A 19104-nucleotide genomic window follows, 5' to 3' on the forward strand; every position below is an offset into this window, starting at 1 on the left:
GGTTTTACCAAGGTTGACAGACAAACCACTCTCGTGGGCAAACCTATGCAAAGCATTCAGTTGACGTTGCATTCCCTCTGGAGATTCGGAGATCAACACTACATCATCAGCATATAACAAAAGTGGAATCCATGTCCTTGCCAACTGTGCACCTCTATCCCCATCGCTCTCAATGTAGTCAGAAACCTCATCCACATACATACCGAAAAGAGTAGGAGAGAGCAGGCAACCCTGCTTCACCCCAATAGTGGAGTGAACGGGTGTAGAAAGTCCCTCAGGGATGCGTACATGCCCTACTACTGATCTGTACAATGCCATGATCCCCCAAATGAGCTCTGTGGGTACTCCCATTTCCTGTAATCCGTGCATCAATCTAGCTCTGGATACTGTGTCAAAAGCTTTGCGGAAGTCCACAAAGCTACAATAGATCCGTCTCCCATGAGATCTGCCTTCCTAGATAATGGCCCTGAGTATCAAGATATGGTCAAGAGTAGAGAAGCCTCTTCTGAACCCTGCGTGCCCAGTTGCACGCATTCCTTCCCTCTCTGCCCATCTACTCAGCTGTTGCTCAAGAATGGATGCATACAACCGTGCCAGTGTGTGTCCAATCATGATAGTGCGATAATTCCCAGGCTCCATGGGGTCTCCTAACTTGAAGATAGGTACAATCGTAGATAGGCTCCAAGTGTCCGGTAGGCCCTCACACATGGCACGATTAAACATAATTGCTAGAAGCTTTGCTAGTAGGTCTTTGGCATGCATGAAATGCTCAGCGACTAAGCCGTCATGATCGTATGCTCTCCCAGTCCTCATCTTGTCAATAGCTTTCTTCACCATCTCAGCGGTGAAAAAAGCACATGTGTGTGAGCATGGATCGGGGGGGTTGGGGAGGGGCGGCTGTCCAGGTACAGCTGTGTACAAAGATGATGCGTACTGACCCCAGGTCTATGTGGAGGAAATAGCGGGGGGGGGGGGGGACTGCTCATGAAAGAGCCGCCACGCTTCACGCGAGTCCTGACTCAAGAATAGCTGGTATAGATCCTGCTCGAGTCAAGCCAAAAAAGCCCTCTTCTTCCGCCGCACCAGGCGTCGGAAGTCAATTTGTGACTGTCTGTGAGTGACGTCCCCCAAAAGCACCTCCCTCTGAAGTCTGGCTATAGTTTGGCGGCACTCCTCATCGTACTAGTTGTTCTGAGGCATGCTCCCGGATCGGCGGCTCTGCTCAGGCTGGGTGTGTGGGTATGCCTTTGCTGCTGCATCATGTAATGTCTGTGTCAGTATAGTAGTTAGCTCCTCCAGAGGTCGCCCCGGGTCCTCAATGCATAGGCGTCTGTAGATCCCGTCCATGTATACAGAATCTGTCTCTCGTGTGAAGGTGTAGTGAGTAGGGGCTGCTACCCGTGGCCTGTGTGCTACACTGAACTCGAAGGAGATGGTCATTGACACCAGAGTATGATCCACTGCCACCCCAACCGGTCTGGGCCCAACTGTGAGATCCTGGATACTACAGATGAGATTCGGCAGTGCCATGACATAGTCCAATGTGCTGGCTCCATGTCTGTGTGGGAAGCATGTAAAACCTCCCGCAGCAGGAAATCTCTGTAGGCCGTTCAAGATGGCCAATCCATGTGCGGTGCCCATGTCTATCAGGTGTCACCCATACTCAGTATATTCCACATCGTGTGATAGTCTGGACATGCCCGTTTCTACAACATCTAGCTCTCTAAGCATCTCCTCTGAAGTATCATAAACCACTACCTGGTGATGGGCAGTCCTAGCATTGAAGTCCCCTAGGATGATAATGTCACCATCCCTAGAGAACTCCCATATGTCATCATCCAAAATAGAAAAAGGGGACTGTCCTCTGGGTGATGCATAAACTGATGTACTAGGGGGAAAGTAGCAAATAGCAAGGTAGAGATATCTGTCTGTCTCTGCTTTCAATCTCACCCACATGTACCTAGTCTGCTCATCCCTGCGGGCTGTATATATCAATGGCTGCAGATCCTCTCTAAATAACACTGCCACTCCCCCCGAGCCCCGTCCTCTGTGCTCTGAGCGTGTCTCTTGTCTGTAAGCTGTCTCCCACCTGTATCCACTGATGTGAGGCATGGATTGCCCAGGGGCCTTGTGTGTCTCAGAGTAAAAGATGACGTCTCTTCCAGTAAAGCTATCCTCAAAAGCACCCACATCAAGACGCATAGATCCATTACAGTTCCAAGCAGCCACTTTGAGTGTGGTCCCATAAGTCTCGCACCGTCATGTGGAGCGCCGCTCTAGTATTACCACTTTTCATCTCGGTAAAAGGCAATCTTGCCTTTTCCCCTTGCCGCTCTAATCTCCGGCATTACTTCCTGCATATGAGCGATCTGCGAGAGGGTGAGATCATCCCTGAGAAAGATGCCAGTTTCTTTAAGAGTTGGTCTTTTCTTCAAGAAGGACTTCTTCGCTTCCATGGAGGGAAAACGGAGGATGAGTGCTCTTTCTTTTGAGGTTTCTCCATTGCTTCCATTTTTCTTTATGTTGCCCACTCTCCATGCCCTTGTGTGCGTCGGCTCATGAACCCCCACCAAGGCTGTGAGTTCGTTTACTTCTTTGTCCACATTGCCTTTGTCTTTAAGACAGCAAATTCTCACATGTAAAGCGCGCACCCGTCTTCTTTGCTCCTCCTCTAGTGTCTGATTAATGATAGCGGGTGTGGACGTGGGCATTATCTCCTTGCCTTTTCCTTTCTTGGCCACCTTGATCCATTTCTCGGCTTCATCCGCCTTTTGCTGAGTTTTGGTAAGAACATCCACCCAAGAAGTCGTCATTTCTTTGTGTTGCTCTTCTTTCTCTTTGATGGCGTGTACTTGCTCCTTGATCGTGTTGATTTCTTCGATTACTGAGGGTTGCAATTCGCCCTCTTCTAGTGTGTTTCTTGATCGTGCTTCTGCGAGATCTTTCTTGAGTGACGCAATCTCTTTATCTTGAGTCGTCACTCGGTCTTCCAACGTATTTATCTTGCTCCTTGGATTAGCACGCGTCCTTCGAGCATGGTTATTGTGCCCAAGAGATTGCGGTTCATCTTGGTAATGGTCTCCGTCATTTCGTCTTTGCACTTTTGAATGGCATCCTCTAGGGGGTCGGCTTTATCGTTCAGCTTCCTCATGCTTGATTGCCGTCCGAAAAGGAGTCACTAAACGCACGTGTGCACCCACACTAGCAGCGGGCACACTAGCAGCGGGCGCGATAGCTGGGCGAGTGGGGGAACGCGAGGAGGTATGGCAAGGGAGGGGCAGCGAAAGAGTACGGACGAGAGAGAGAGAGAGGGAGGGGGGGGGGGGGGGGGGCGGGGGGGGACAACGCATGGGGTAGAGAGAGAGAGAGAGAGAGAGAGAGAGAGAGAGAGAGAGAGAGAGAGAGAGTACGGGAGAGAGAGTTACAAGGAAGCGATAGAGATAGAGTACGGGCGAGAGAGAAAATGAAATGTTATATTAACATCTTCAAAAAGGCCAGAATGACCTATGAGACCAAACTGATACAAAAGAGGTGAATCTGTTACAAAGTCCGGGTACCTTAGTACTAAAGTACTAAGTGTGAAAGTGTGAAAATAAATCTGAAAAACTAAATACAAAGTATTAAATAAACTTCTTAGGAGCATTCTGGGTGTCTGGCTACAATGCTTCTAATCCTTTGTTGTAGTCTCCTCCGGTGAAGTGTGCTTCTGCATCTCGGTCGTGGTCGTCTTGATTTCCTAAGCTCAATCGCCCTGTCAATGAGGGTGCCTTTGGTATGGATGTGGGTACTCCTTTGTGCTGGCTGCTGGTCTCTTGCTTCTCCTTCCCCTCCTGCTTCTCTCGATCCGAAGAAATCTGTGATTTGCCTCTGAGGCTGTAGTGCTCTTTGTCTTCTCATTAGATTATCCCTGTGCCGATGTATTTCCAGTAGGTACAAGCCTAAGCATCTTTGATCTTGGTATTGCATGACTCTATCTAGAGGTCAAAAGCCTTCTTTAAATAGGCAATGGAAACGCCCACGTATCTCATAGTATACGGTGCAATGGCATATGTAGTGTAATTCTATCTCCGGCTCCATTCCGCATAACTTGCAAATTCTGCTCTCAGGTGGGATTCCCCTAACTACCAAATTCAATTTCCAGCTGGTGTGAGGATGTACGAATCTGACCAATAGCACATCTCAAACCATGAGACAACTGGGTATCCATGTAGCTCGGGCGAGTCACAAATCCATCTTCAGATAGCTGTAGGAAGTTTTCTTTGTAATCAGCCATCTTCGTGCCCAATTCTTGTGTAGGGTCTACCCATGTCCTCTTAGTATCCAACTGTATAAGATCCTGACGGATGATTTTAATAATCTCCGTTCGTGTAATTGCCAGTGATGGAGCCTCAAGAGAGTATTGGTAGGGGGGTAATCTTTCCATACTGAACCCGTGTCTCTGAAACCACGAAGACAGTTGCGCATACCAGCATGATGTATCCCCTTTCATTGCTAACTGTCGAGAGGATTCGAGGGCCAATCTAGTATAGCGGCAATTATTTGTATCCCACAAACCATGTATAAAGGACACTGATCTGGTAAGAGCTTCAATTTCTATCGGAGAGGCAGCTAGTTCCGCTCGGATAATCGCGTGTGGTACGGAGGCCTTGGCTCTAATCATTCGGGAAATCATAGATACCAAAGGTCTCTCCATTGGCTTCCAATTATCCTGATCCACAGATGGTCCCCAAATCTGGACCCCATAAAGCATAGCCGAAGCCACCACAGTATCAAAGAGCCAAAGTTTTGTTCGTGGTTCCTGAAATTGCACTTGTGAACACATCCAATGATGTCGCATATTGGCCCCACACCTCAGGTGAAGTAATCACTGAGGGAGGGGAGTGTTCATGGAAGAGTCTCCATGCCTCTCCTGAGTCCCTACTCAAGAACATCTGATACAAGTCTCGCTCCATCTGAGCTAGGTAAGCTCGCTTCTTCCGTCGCACAAGGCGTCGGAAAGCAATCCGAGACTGTCTGTAAGTGATGCCTCCCAAAAGAAGATCCCTCTGAAGCTGGGCTCTCATCTCTCTGCACTCCTCATCATACCAACTATTCTTGGGCATGCTCCCAGAATGTCGTCTCTTGCCCGGCTGAGTGTGTGGGTATGCCACTGATGCAACCCCATGCAGTGTCTTAGACAGTAGAGTGGTGCACTCTTCCACTGAGAGGCATGTACCATTTGTGCCAGCTGTGCCTTCCAATAGACGGTCCCAGATCTCCTCTGAATAAACGAAATCAGTCTCTGGTGTAAATGTATAGCGGGTGTGTGACCTGCCTCCTGATGTTTGGGTTGTACTATACTAAAATTTAACGAATAGTGTCAAGAGAGCATGATCTACTGCTATGCCCACTGGCCTGGCTCCCATTGTGAAGTCCTGAATGCAGGGTACAAAGCTCGGTTGTGTCATAACATAATCCACTGTATTGGCCCCATGTCTATGTGGAAAGCATGTGAAACCGACTGCTCCAGGAAATCGCTGTAAGCCATTAAGTATGGCTAATCCATGTGTAGTCGTCATTTCCATGAGGTATCTCCCATACTCCATTTGCTCTCTGTCATCTGAGCATCTGTCAAGTCCCAACTCGCCCACATCCAGCTCTCTAAGCATCTCATCTGAAGTGTCGTAGAAGACTGTTTGAGAGAGAGAAATGAAATGAAATGAAATGTTATATTAACGTCTTCAAAAGGCCAAAATGACCCATGAGACCAATCAGTTACAAAATAGTGAATCTAATACCATGTCTGGGTACAAAAGAACTAGAAAAGAACTAGAAGTGGAACAAAATACTACTACTACTACTACAATCTAAAACTACGTGGGTGAAGCAGCTGATACAATAGGTACCCGGTAAACTGGATGTAACAGTGTGTGAAACAAAGATGGAAGAAATGGTGAGGATCCATCCTCATCTGCACTCTGGATGTCGAGAGAGTATGGCTCGAATCTTTTGTTGTAGTCTCCGTCGATGCTGTGTAGCTCCTCTCCTCAGTCGTGGTCGTTTGTATCTCTGTAGCTCCAATGCTCGGTCGATGAGAGTGGCAGTAGTGGTCGAATGAGTGTGGGACGAGCTCTGCAGTGGTGGCTGCTCCTCTGGCTGTCCCATATCTAGTGAAAAGAAATCTGTAATGTGTCTCTGGGACTGCCTCTCTCTAGCTCTCCCCAGTAAAGTGTCTCTATACCTGTGTAACTCAAGTAGATATAGTCCAAGACATCTCTGATCCTCATAACTCATGACCCTAGATAGAGGACCAAAACCCTCTCTGAATAAGCAGTGGAAACGCCCCCGTATCTCATAGAACACTGTGCAATGACATATGTAGCGCAACTCTGTCTCTGGCTCTCTCTGGCATAATCGGCATATCCTGCTGTCTGCTCGTATCCCTCTGAATCTACCAGTCTCAATCTCGAGCTGACGTGAGGATGTGCGTATCTGACCAATGGCACAACGCAAACCATGAGACATATGTGTGTCCATGTAGCTGGGTCGAATCACAAACCCACCTCCTGTGAGGTGGAGAAGATGCTCTCTATAGAAAGCCATCTTCGTGCTCAACTCCTGAGGCGGCTCTATCCATGTCCTCCTGGTGTCGAGCTGGATCAGGTCCTGACGAATGAGTCTAGTGATCTCCACCCGTGTAAGAGACAGCGAGGGTGCCTGAAGAGAATACTGGAAAGGGGGCAACCTGTCCATGGTGAAGCCATGCGTCTGAAACCATGAAGTCATCTGTGCATACCAGCATGAAGTGTCCCCCTGTAGAGCTAACTGTCTGGAAGACTCAAGGGCCAATCTAGCATATCTGTCTCTAGTAGTATCCCATAGGCTGTGCACAAAGGACACTAATCTGGTAAACGCCTCAATCTCCATGGGGGGGGCAGCTAGCTCTGCTCGAATGATCGCGTGAGGTACGAAGGCCTTGGCTCTAATCAATCGGGAGATCATAGATACCAAGGGCCTCTCCATACGTCTCCAACCATCCTGGCCTACAGAAGGTCCCCATACCTGTACCCCATACATCATAGCTGAGGCTACTAAAGTATCAAGGAGCCATAACTTTGTCCGAGGTTCCTGGAACTGAACCTGCGAACACATCCTCTCCAAGCCTCCCAAGGCCGCATAAGCTCTGGTCAGTCTAGTCTCTGCTGCTCTCCCCAAAGAAAACCTCGGCCCAGTGAAGACTATCCCAAGGTAAGTGTATGCATCTGTATACTCCACAATCTCTTGACCATACGTGAAGGTCGGTGCCGATCTCCTGATCCACTGCGGTGTGGTGTTAAACACCATGACCTTGGTTTTACCAAGGTCTACAGACAATCCACTATCCTCTGCAAAACTGTGTAATGCATCCAACTGTCGCTGCATACCCTCTGGTGAGTCAGAGATCAAGACAATATCATCAGCATATAACAACAATGGGATCCACGTCCCTGCCAGCTGGGCACCTCTATCACCCTCTCTGTCAATGTAATCAGACACCTCATCAACATACATACCAAATAGAGTAGGAGACAATGGGCAACCCTGTTTCACCCCGATAGTGGAGTGAACTAAGTCAGATATCCCCTCTGGGGTGCGTACATGTCCCATCACTGATCTGTATAAAGCCATAATCCCCCAAATCAACACTGTGGGCACCCCCATCTCCTGCAGTCTGCGCATCAGTCGAGCTCTCGGTACCATGTCAAATGCTTTGCAGAAATCCACAAAGCTACAATAAATCCGTCTCCCATGTGACCTGCCCTCCTCAATGATAGCTCTGAGTGTCAGAATATGGTCAAGAGTGGAGAAACCCCTCCTGAAACCTGCCTGTCCCTTTGCCCGTACACCCTCACCCTCTGCCCAATTACTCAACTGCTGCTCAATAATGGATGCATACAATCGTGCCAGTGTGTGTCCAACCATAATAGTGCGGTAATTTCCAGGCTCTGTAGGATCACCTGCCTTGAATATAGGCACAATAGTAGACAACCTCCAAGTCTCACGTAATCCCTCACACATGGCACGATTGAACAACACTGCAGGAACCTCCATCAGCATATCCCTAGCATGTATAAAGTGCTCCGCTACTAGACCGTCATGATCGTAAGCCCTCCTGGTCCTCATCCTGTCAATGGCTCTCTTTACCATCTCAGTGGTAAAGAAGGTGCTCGTAGGTGGACATGGCTCTGTAGGATCTGGAAGGGGATCCTGCCCAGGAACCGTATATAACGATGTCGCATACTGGCCCCACACATCAGGAGAAGTAATCACTGGGGGAGGGGAGTGCTCATGGAAGAGTCGCCATGCCTCGCCTGAGTCTCTACTCAAGAACAACTGATACAAGTCTCGCTCCATCTGGGCCAGGTAAGCTCGTTTCTTCTTTCGCACAAGGCGCCGGAAAGCAATCCGCGACTGTCTGTAGGTGATGACTCCTAAATGAAGATCCCTCTGAAGCTGGGCTCTCATCTCTCTGCACTCCTCATCATACCAACTATTCTGGGGCATGCTCCTAGAATGTCACCTCCGATCCGGTTGTGTGTGTGGGTATGCCTCTGATGCTGCATCATGTAGTGTCTCAGTCAGTAAAGTTGTGCACTCCTCTACTGAGAGGCCTGGAGCAACTGTGCATAGACGATCCCAGATCGCCTCTGTATAAACCGAGTCAGTCTCTGGTGTAAATGTATAACGGGTGTGTGACCTGCCTCCTGATTTCTGGGCTGTACTAAACTGAAAAGATACGGACAGTGTCAAGAGAGCATGATCCACTGCTACGCCCACTGGTCTGGCTCCCACTGTGAAATCCTGAATACAAGGAATAAAGCTCGGCTGTGTCATAACATAGTCCACTGTACTGGCCCCATGTCTGTGTGGAAAGCATGTGAAGCCTGCTGCTCCAGGAAACCGCTGTAAGCCATTAAGTATGGCTAGCCCATGTGTAGTCGTCATCTCCGTGAGGTATCTCCCATACTCAGTCTGCTCTCTGTCATGTGAGCATCTGTCAAACCCCAGCTCACCCACATCCAACTCTCTAAGCATCTCATCTGAAGTGTCGTAGAAGACTGTCTGACAGTTGCCCGTTCGAGCATTGAAGTCTCCTAGGAGGATGATATCACCATCCCTAGAAAACTCCCATATATCATCATCTAGAATTGAGAAAGGCGACTGCCCTCTGGATACAGCATATACTGACGTACTGGGGGGAAGTAACATATAGCAATATATAGAAATCGACCTGTGTCAGCTCTCAGCCTCACCCACATGTATCTAGCCTGATCATCTCTCCGTACAATATGTAGTAGTGGCTGTAGCTCCTCCCTAAACAACACCGCTACTCCTCCTGAACCTCTACTCCCATGCTCAGATCTCGTGACTGTTCTGTGGGCTGTCTCCCATTTGTATCCCACCACATGTGGCAACAGTTGGCCAGGGGCCTGGCGAGTCTCTGAAAAGAAAACAATGTCCTTGTCTCTGAAACTGTCCTCAAAGGCACCAACATCCAACCTCATAGACCCATTACAATTCCAAGTCGCCATCCTCAATGTGGTCCCATAGGTCTCGCACCGTCATGTAGAGCGCCGCTCTACAATCACCACCCGACCATCTCTGTAAAAGGCCATCTTCCCCTTCTCCCTTGCCGCTTGAATCTCGGGCATTACTTCTCTCATATGCGCAAGTTGTGAGAGAGTGAGGTCATTGCCTAAGAAAATACCTGTCTTCTTGAGAGTAGGTCTCTTCCTCAAGAATTCCTTCTTCTCTTCCAATGAAGGGAAGCGTAGTATGAGAGCTCTTTCCTTTGAAGATTCTCCGGGGCCCTCACTCTTCTTGCCCACTCTCCATGCCTTTGTGTGTGAAGGCTTCTCCACCCCCATCGTTGATGTGAGGCTTGTGACCTCTTTTTCCACATTGTTTATGTCCTTGAGGCCGGTTACCCTCACATGTAGAGCCCGCATCCTCCTTCTTCGTTCCTCTTCGAGGGTCATGTTGATAAGAGTGGGTGTACAAGGAGCTTCCTTACCTTTCCCTTTCTTGGCAACCTCAATCCATTTTTCGGCCTCCTCTACTTTCTTTTGCGTTTCGGATATGACCGCGGCCCATGACTTCTTCTCCTCATTGATGTTGTCAATTTCTTCCCTCAAAGAGGGCTGAAATTCCCCCTCTTCAAGCCCATTTTTTGACCGTGTTTCCAACACTTCTTTGTGGAGGTCCAAAATGCTATTCTCCAACGTGGTGATCTTGTTGAGAAGATGATCCTTCTCGTCCTTCCACCTCTTCTCCTTTTCTTCATTTTCTCGGAGGAAAACGGTCTTCGCGTTCCTCCAATCTTCCATCTCTTTTCTCCATGCTTTCATTTCCAATTCAATGATGGAAATTCGTTTGGAGTGAAGCATATATTTGAGTTTGCTTGTTGCTATAGGTGAGGTTGGGGATGACATGAGAGAGAGAGAGAGAGAGAGAGAGAGAGAAGAGAGGATTGATGTTTCTAAAGTGCAGAAAATGCAACAAACCCTAAAACGCAGATCTGTCCAACAACCCCATTAAAAATTTAAAAAAAAAATATAAAAAAAAATGTCGCGAACCCTAAAATACAGGTCGCGAACCCTAAAATACAGCAGCAAACCCTAAACGAAAGCATGGTAAAGAGAGAGAGAGAGAGAGAGAGAGAGAGAGAGAGAGAGAGAGAGAGAGTCACAAACTCCCAAAATGACAACTAGACTGAGAGTATATGAACCTTGCATAATACATCATTGAACATTGTAGTAAATACCTGCGGAGATGAAAACATACTTCATTATTGCAGTAATATTTTAACTGATCCACACCTTGTTATGCAGCCTTAACCTCTGTTCAACTCCAAACCGATGTTGTTCATCAATAACTGCAAGACCCAGTGATGAAAAATTCACACTTTCTGAGAGTAAACTGTGTGTTCCAACAGCCAGCTGGATGTCTCCTGTTCTTAAGGCCTTGACAAACAAAGTTTGAGAAATCTTCAGTAAGCCACGATTGACTGTCTGCAACTATTGCAAGACATAGGTGTGTCTGTGCATGGCGTGAAGGCTGTAATAACACGCAATCCAGAGGAAGGAAAGGGGTACATAGTAATATTAGAAAAAATTGTGAGGGTGCGGGCACGAATGAGTGCAGGTGATGTGAGCATGTGGGTAGCTGAAGGCCTGCTTGCTCATAAAAGTGACTTGTCTCCTTTTATTAAAATGCTGGAGTAGAAAAGCTGTACAGAACATAAACGTTACAATCAGCTTACCAAGCGAATGGCTCGAGCCTTGATAGGTGGAACTGAGCTTGTCAGTAAAGCTACCTTTGGTCTACTGGTCTCATCCAAATGTTCCAAAAGTGCAACAAATTGCTCAAAGTGTTGCTTGGCTAGAAACTCAGTTGGCCCCATCAGTACTCCCTGATAACAAGATCCAGTATATCAGCATTAAAGCTTATACAGTATCAGCTTTGAATTTGGATCTGCTAAGACACCTGAAGCCCTGCATCAATCACTTCCAAGAGAGCTAGAAAGGCCACAATAGTTTTTCCACAACCTACATCACCCTGGCCACACAAGCTTACTGTGAGAGAAAAGAGAGAAGCTCACATTAGAGTCTAGTGTAAATTGCACTAAATACAGTCGTATACCTGCAATAGACGACGCATGGGAACAGGCCTCTGCAAGTCCCATATAATTTCAGAGACAGATTTTAGTTGAGAATCTGTAAGCTTGAAAGGTAGGCAATCCAACATTTTTGATGTCAAGGGCGCCCACTTTTCAACGGGCAAATAACCAGGTTCAGGTTTTGCTTCCAAACCCTCCATCTCTGTTACCAGATTATCGCTATTGGATGTCAGTTCTTGTCTCTGCAGAAGTAGGCCTAACTGCAAAAAATAAGTATGTACAATAGTGAGACAGGATAATTCATTCTTGCCTGAATTATCTTGCCTCTGAGAAAAAAGATGAGAAATGAAATAAAATGTAATGTTACATTAACGTCTTCAAAAGGCCAAAGTGACCTATGAGACCAGAAAGTTACAATGTGGTGCATCTGATACGAAGTCTGAGTAACAAATATAAAAAGGGTGCTGGAAAAAAAAAAAGGGGGGGGGGGGGGGTACTATAGAATCCTAAGCTGCTAGATGTGAGCTAAGTAGATAGCTGGGATTGTGCAGGATGAGTAAGGGGGGGAAGTGAATGGGGGCCAAGACAACACAATACGGGTGTATCCTCAGAAAGGGATAAATCATAGGAGATCCATCATCGGTCGCTGGTGGATCTCATCAATCTCCTCCATGGTCAGTAGTCTGACCGAGCGTTGTGCATATAGGGTCAAACTGATCCGAATCCTCTAACGCAACCTCCGTCGATGTTGTGTAGTCCTCCGCAGTCGAGGGCGTCTGGATCTCCCTAGCTCGGTCGCTCGGTCGATTAGCGTACCTCTGGTGTGAGGAGAATGTGGGCTCTACTGTGGTAGTAGCTCCTCCGGTTGTCCAATGTCTGCTCTAAAGAAGTCTGTGATTTGTCTCTAGGATTGGCTAGCCTCTTCTCTCATGAGGCTCTCTCTGTGTCTCTGCAGCTCGGGCAAAAACAATCACAAGCATTTTTGGTCCTCGTACCCCGTGACTCTAGTGAGTGGTCCAAAGCCCTCTCTGAACAAGCTGTGGAAGTGGCTTCGTATCTCCTAGTAGACTTGGCAGTGGCATGTGTAGTGCAACCCTCTCTCAGGCTCCATGTGGCATGGGGGGCCGGGGCATGTCTTGGCCTCTACTGGCACTCCGCTGTATCTCCAAGTCTCGACCTAAAGCTGGGATAGCACATCGTATCCCATGAGACAAGTGGGTGTCCATGTATCTGGGTCTCGTCACATAGCCGTCCTCCATAAGCTGGAGAAGATGCTCTCTGAGAAAACCATCTTCGTGCCCAACTCCTATGCCGGTTGTATCCAAGTCCTCCTAGTGTTTAGCCGAGTCAGGTCCTGGCGGATGAGCCTGGTGATCTCGAACTGTGTAAGAGTCAGAGAGGGTGCAGCTAGTGGGTACTGGAAGGGGGGCAATCTGTCCATGCTGAACCCATGTGCCTGAAACCATCATGTCATCTCCCCATACCAGCATGCTGTTTCTCCCTGCATAGCTAACTGTCGAGAGGACTCAAGTGCTAGGCGGACATATCCGTCTCTGGGAAGGTCCCACAAGCCGTGTATAAAGGAGACTGATCTGATGACCGCCTCAACCACTAGTGGGGGGGCAACTAGCTCTGGTCGGATAATGTCACGTGGTATTGAAGCCTTGGCTCTAATAAGCAGCGGGATCATAGAGACCAGAGGCTTCTCCATGCCCCCCCCATCCATCAATGTGACTCGACCTCCCATGATGATCCCAATGAAGGCCCCCATATCTGAGATCCATAAAGCAATGCTGAAGCCACAAAAGTGTCAAAGAGCCAAAGCTTCGACCGAGGCTCCTGAAACTAAACCTGTGAACACATCCTCTCCAATCCACCCAATGCTACATAGGCTCTAGTCAGTCTAGGCTCTGCTGCTCTCCTCAGTGAAAATGCTGGTCCCCTAAACACCAGCCCAAGGTAAGTGTATGCATATGTATACTCCACTGTCTCATGGCTGTATGTGAATGCGGGTACTGATCTCTTGATTCACTATGTGGTGGTTTTAAACACCATAAACTTGGTTTTACAAAGGTTGACAAACAAACCACTTTCATGGGCAAACCTATGCAAAGCATCCAAGTGACGTTGCATCCCCTCCGAAGAGTTGGAGATCAACACAATATCATCAGCATATAACAATAGTGGAATGTATGTCCCTGCCAGCTGTGCACCTCTATCACCATCTCTCTCAATATAGTCGGAAACCTCATCCACATACATACAAAATAGAGTACGAGAGAGCGGGTAGCTTTGCTTTACCCCAATAGTGGAGTGAAGTGATGTAGATAGCCCCTCTTGAGTGCGTACATGCCCCACCATCGACCTGATGCCATGATCCCCCAAATCACACACACACACACACACACACACACACACACAGAGAGAGAGAGAGAGAGAGAGAGAGAGAGAGAGAGAGAGAGAGAGAGAGAGAGATGAAATGAAATGTTATATTAAAAGTCTTCAACATGCCAACATGACCTACGAGTACATCGAATAGAATCTGATACTCTGAAAACAGAAAAAGAGAAGAAACATTAAAATCTAGGTCTGTCATACATTGACGAGGTAGGTTGGAGGGGTAACAGAGTAAACATAGTGAACATGGTAGGGGTGATGAGAGCTAGAGACTATCATAGACATCAGCGCATCAATACACGGGAGGAGTTGGGGAATAGGGGGTAGAGGCTCAAGGTGTACAGCAGTTCATCTCAAGAGATCAAGCATTGGACTCTATCGTAGGGTGTCAACGTCCTCCATGCTGAGAAGCTTGACAAGTCGTCTTTCATATCGATCAAGAGGATTTTGATCCGCCTATGTGTGTGTCTCTAGTAATGTGAGCATGCTCATAGCCTGGGGCGTCTGGCTCGTCCTAGCTGGATAGCTCTATCAAGTCTAGCAGGTAGTGTCTCTTCTTTGTAGTATTGTTTCTAATGCAAGGGCTCTAAAGAAATCCGTCTCTATGTAGACTCTCTCTCAGTGGGGTGTCCACCTCTGAGGAGAATCTCTCTAAATCTGCAGATCTCTGAGAGGTACAACCCTAGACATCTGTGGTCAAAGTAAACCATGACCCTGGCCAATGGTCCAAAGCCCTCTCTGAACAAGTAGTGGAAGCCTCCTCTAATCTCATAATAGTCGGTACATCGACATATGTAGTGCTCCTTTGTCTCTCGCTCATGCTGGCATACCTGAAAAATCCTCTCCTCTTGTGGTTCTCTCCTATATGAACTTGTCTCTATCTCGAGTTGGTGTCCCAGACCCACTATGCTGTGGTGTCGGGCACCATGGCCTTGGTTTTACCAAGGTTCACTGACAAACTGTTGTCCTACGCAAAAGTCTGTAAGGCATCGAGGTGTTGCTGCATAGCCTCTCGGGAGTTTGCTATTGGCGCAATATCATCATCATACAACAATAGTGATATCCAAGTGCCAACCAACTAGGATTCTCTATCTCTTGAGCTCTCAATGTGGTCCGAGATCTCATCAATATAGAATCTGAAGAGGGTTGGTGAGGGGAAGCATCCTTGTTTTACCCCTATATTGGTGTGAGCTGGTTGTGACAAGCCTCTTGAGGTCCATACTCATCCAACCACAATCTCATAGAGTGCCATAATACCCCATATCAGCTCACGGGATACTCCTAAAGCTGTCACGAGGACGTGGCAACTGCTAACATTAGTTGTGGGTTTCTTTCCAATGATTTTTGTTTTATTTTTGAGACCCTCTTTTTGAAGTTGCAAATGGTCGGACATTGTATGGCCAATGTGAACGGTAGTTTCAACCGCATACGAGAAGTGGGTCGGCACTGGAATTCGTATAGTAAAAGGGTGTCTAGGCTCAATCAAGATCATGTAGGTCCCCCTGTCGCACTTAGCAAGTTGGTGGATACTAAAAAGTGAACTAAATAAAGGCACAAAGCCAAAGTGGGATCACCAAAGGAAAGTATCCGACAATTGGGCCACATTGCACTTTTGGATGCGGTCCCAATGAGGATAGATGGTTAGATGACCAGTGGGAGTCCAACAGAAGCATCCCCTAAAATTTAGGGAACTACTATTTTGGGCTCTGATTCCTAAAATCTGTTCGCGTCATTACCTCCGGAATGACAAGGGGAACATTTTAGAACTCTGCCGCGAAGTCAACTGGGCAACCAGTCGGGAGATTTTTAGGCGGCAACCCCGAAACGGGAAAATGCTTGTAATCGCGCCAAGTGGCACAAAATGGTGCACATTCCTCTTGCAGAAAAATGGGCGCTGATTTTTATAGCTGGGAGGCTCATTTGCAATCTTCTGTCAGAGGTTAAGAGCTATGGAGTGCATGCTTTCCTCTCTATGTACAGCATGGTGCTAGGAGTGATGACCTGCACACTACACACTGCTCTCTCTCCCCCCTACGTGCAGTTATGTGATGCCCCACAAGAGGGCTCTTCATTTGACTGATGTACAGCTGTGTTGTTTCATGCTTTTGTGCCGAGGCAAGAGCCTCCTTGAGCAAGAACAGGAGTAGCTAATTGCTACTCCAAAGCAGGCACCGGTGAGGGTCATAACCTCACCAAACAGGTGCGTTTTCAGCGCTGGATACGCATTGTTTTTGGATTGTTTTGCAATTGCAGCGAGACCAGAAGCATTGAGAACCGTGCCCCTCTGTTAGACGACAGTTCGGGGGATGTTTAGGGCTGAAAACAAATGAAGAACCAGAAAATACAGCGTGCTGAATTTACTGTTTTTGGGCAGGAATCAGAGGGTTTATGCCAGTAGAAGCGAGTTCCAGCAGGGGAATTGGTTTTGGGCAAGTTTTGGGATTGTTATGCTGCTGAAATTTTGCCAGAACAGGTGGTATCTAGCGGGATACAGTTAAAGGATTCCCATGACTCTTCTTTGTAATTTACCCTCCTAAAGAATAAAGAAATACCGAAAGGGACGTTCAGTCTAGTTCTCGGTATCATTGTCGCGAGTTGTTGACGTGGCCTACCCATGCATGCTTGGAGTAATCATCAATGAAAGTCACGCAGTACATGTAATTACCAAAGGATGGAGTTTGCATAGGCTCACAAACATCAGTATGCACAAGTTGTTACTTGCATGTAGCCCTCATTGAACCATTCTTTGGAAACTTTGAACGTTGCATCTTAACCAAAATACATCCTTCACAATCATGCTTAGAATGGGCTTTAAGAGGCGACAAAAAGAAACCATATCAGATTCCTGGAAAAATTCAGATGCCCAAAACGTGCATGCCAAAGTTTTGCGTCTAAAGCAGCTTTGAATACACAATTGCATTTGCAAAATTCTGCCCTACTTGTCATACAAAATGAGCTTATATAGCCCACCACACAAAATGCCACATGCAACAATTTCATCACCAGAACTGAGATCATGAACTGTATATCTATCATCCACAAATTTGACAACAAGAATAAGTCTTGCAAGTGCAAATACAAACAAAAGGTTCTTTTTTCTCCTTGGTACATAGAGTGCGTCAACAAGTTTGAAGAACTGCCATTCGCAGTAGTTAATATGATCTTTCCAACTCCCTTGACCGTATAAGAGGCATTTGTTGGCCAAAGTGCTCGTATTACCATGAAAAACAACCTCGAGAGAGGTAAACAAGTCACGATGTGAAGTGATATGCTTTGTAGCACCACTATCAAAGTACCAAACACGTGACTCTACAACAATTGACATACATGGATCATGGACAGAAGGATTATACATACACTCTACACTAAATGCTCATTCTGTATCTACATCATTATCACAATTTCCATTTGTATAAGATTCTGCAATCATTAGCCTTGCAATAATGGCAACGCATCTTCTTCTTGTCTTTTTCATGAGAATTTCCAAACGAGTTGCTGCTAGCAGAAGCATTAGACACATGTGACCTGCTACTCATAGAAGAATCTCGAGAAGTGGCTGCATTACTGTTACCACTTCCTCTTTGAGGAGCAGCAAAAAAGCCTGTTCAATTGCACGTTGTTTAGCCCTATTCGTTCTTGAAAGTGACTCCTGTATCAGGAATGTGCATAATGCATCAAACTTGACAACTTGAGGGTTCCCTTGGGTCATAAGTCTTGTAATTTTATCTTTCACTTTTTCTTTCTGCTCAAGCTGCCATTTATCAAAGGCCGGGCAATTGAATGTGTCAATCACAACGCATTTATTGCGGAGAAGTGATTCCAAGGTATAAAAGTGCGTGCAGAACCGAGTTTCAGCAGGAAGTTTCAACATCACAGACATGCGCATCCTATACAAATCGAGCACTCTTTGTCGTTTCAAGATAAATTTCACAACCTGACACGCTATATCAATCATTTTGGCGAACCATGTGGTTTCTTCGCTAGTGTACTACTCCTTCAGCACCAAGTTTAAGCTGTTAGCAAAAGCATGGTAGGAATTTGGCAATGCATTGAGAACAACCTGTACAAGTGAACTGTTAGAAATAACTTCTCCTGCAAAAATGAGTTGCTCATTGATATCCTTGATACTAGTAAGAAAAGTGTTCGTGTCATCTTCCGGGGGAAGAACCTCCTACTGAGGGAAAAGGTGCCCCGGCGGTCCTAAGTGTGTTCATACATCACTATCACAAATATGGTAACAATAGCACTAGACATTATTCTTTTTGCCACATCGTCGGAGGTGGACACAGCTTTGGGCAGATTTGTGTAAACTTATCATAAGCTAGATAGCTACATTTCACTTCCCTGATTAGAGTATCTTTATCCCTAGATGTACCCTATGGTTTGTTTTTGGATTTTTTTCCATGACCTCATTGTATATCTTTCAAGGTTTTTCCCATATCTCTTGTATATGGACCTATGGTCGAGTTTATATAATGCAAAGGATCAAAAGGCCCACTTTTATTGAGAGAAATGAAATGATATATTAACGTCTACAAAAGGCCAAAATGACCTATGAGACCAAACTGATTACAATGGTGAGTCTAGTACCAAGTCTGTATACAAACAAAGAAAACTACAAACTAGAAACTGAGATAGGAGTGCTACCGACTCCTATGGGTGGCTCGTAAGTTGAGCAATGGTATAATGCCACAAAGGTACAAAATGCGGATAAGTGTCACCATGATACAATATAGCAGTAGCATGAGGTCTATCCTGATCGACACTCTGGGTGTCGTGCTAGAATCCTGTGGATACGTTGCCGCAATCTCCGTCGGTGCTGCGTGGCTCCCCTCCTCAGTCGAGGTCGTCTCGATCTCCCCAACTCTATAGCTCGGTCAATGAGAGTACCACTGGTGACTGTATGGGTGGGAACCGAGCCCTGTGGTGGTGGTGGCCTCTTTGCCTTTGTAGTACTCGGACTGAAGAAATCTGAGATGCGTCTCTGGGATTGTCTCCGTCTATGTCCTCTCATTAGAGAGTCTCTATATCTCTGTATCTAAAGTAGAAATAATCCGGGATATCTCTGA

General features: G+C 46.7%; 1 protein-coding gene across 4 annotated transcripts in view; it reads right to left on the reverse strand.

Moving 5' to 3' along the window:
- LOC147429127 (DEAD/DEAH box RNA helicase family protein) overlaps positions 1-19104 on the reverse strand; it is a 234134-nt gene that overhangs the window by 30731 nt on the left and 184299 nt on the right. For all 4 annotated transcript variants that reach the window (XM_086495195.1, XM_086495194.1, XM_086495196.1 and 1 more), the window contains 4 exons: positions 11662-11898; positions 11506-11577; positions 11282-11431; positions 10839-10982 (listed from right to left, as the gene is read on the reverse strand). In XM_086495195.1, the coding sequence (XP_086351321.1) occupies positions 10839-10982; positions 11282-11431; positions 11506-11577; positions 11662-11898 (603 nt within the window). The remainder of the gene's footprint in view (positions 1-10838; positions 10983-11281; positions 11432-11505; positions 11578-11661; positions 11899-19104) is intronic.

This window comes from Adiantum capillus-veneris, chromosome 22, assembly GCF_014529385.1.
Source record: "Adiantum capillus-veneris isolate H3 chromosome 22, ASM1452938v2, whole genome shotgun sequence".
NCBI classification, from domain to species: Eukaryota; Viridiplantae; Streptophyta; class Polypodiopsida; order Polypodiales; family Pteridaceae; genus Adiantum; species Adiantum capillus-veneris.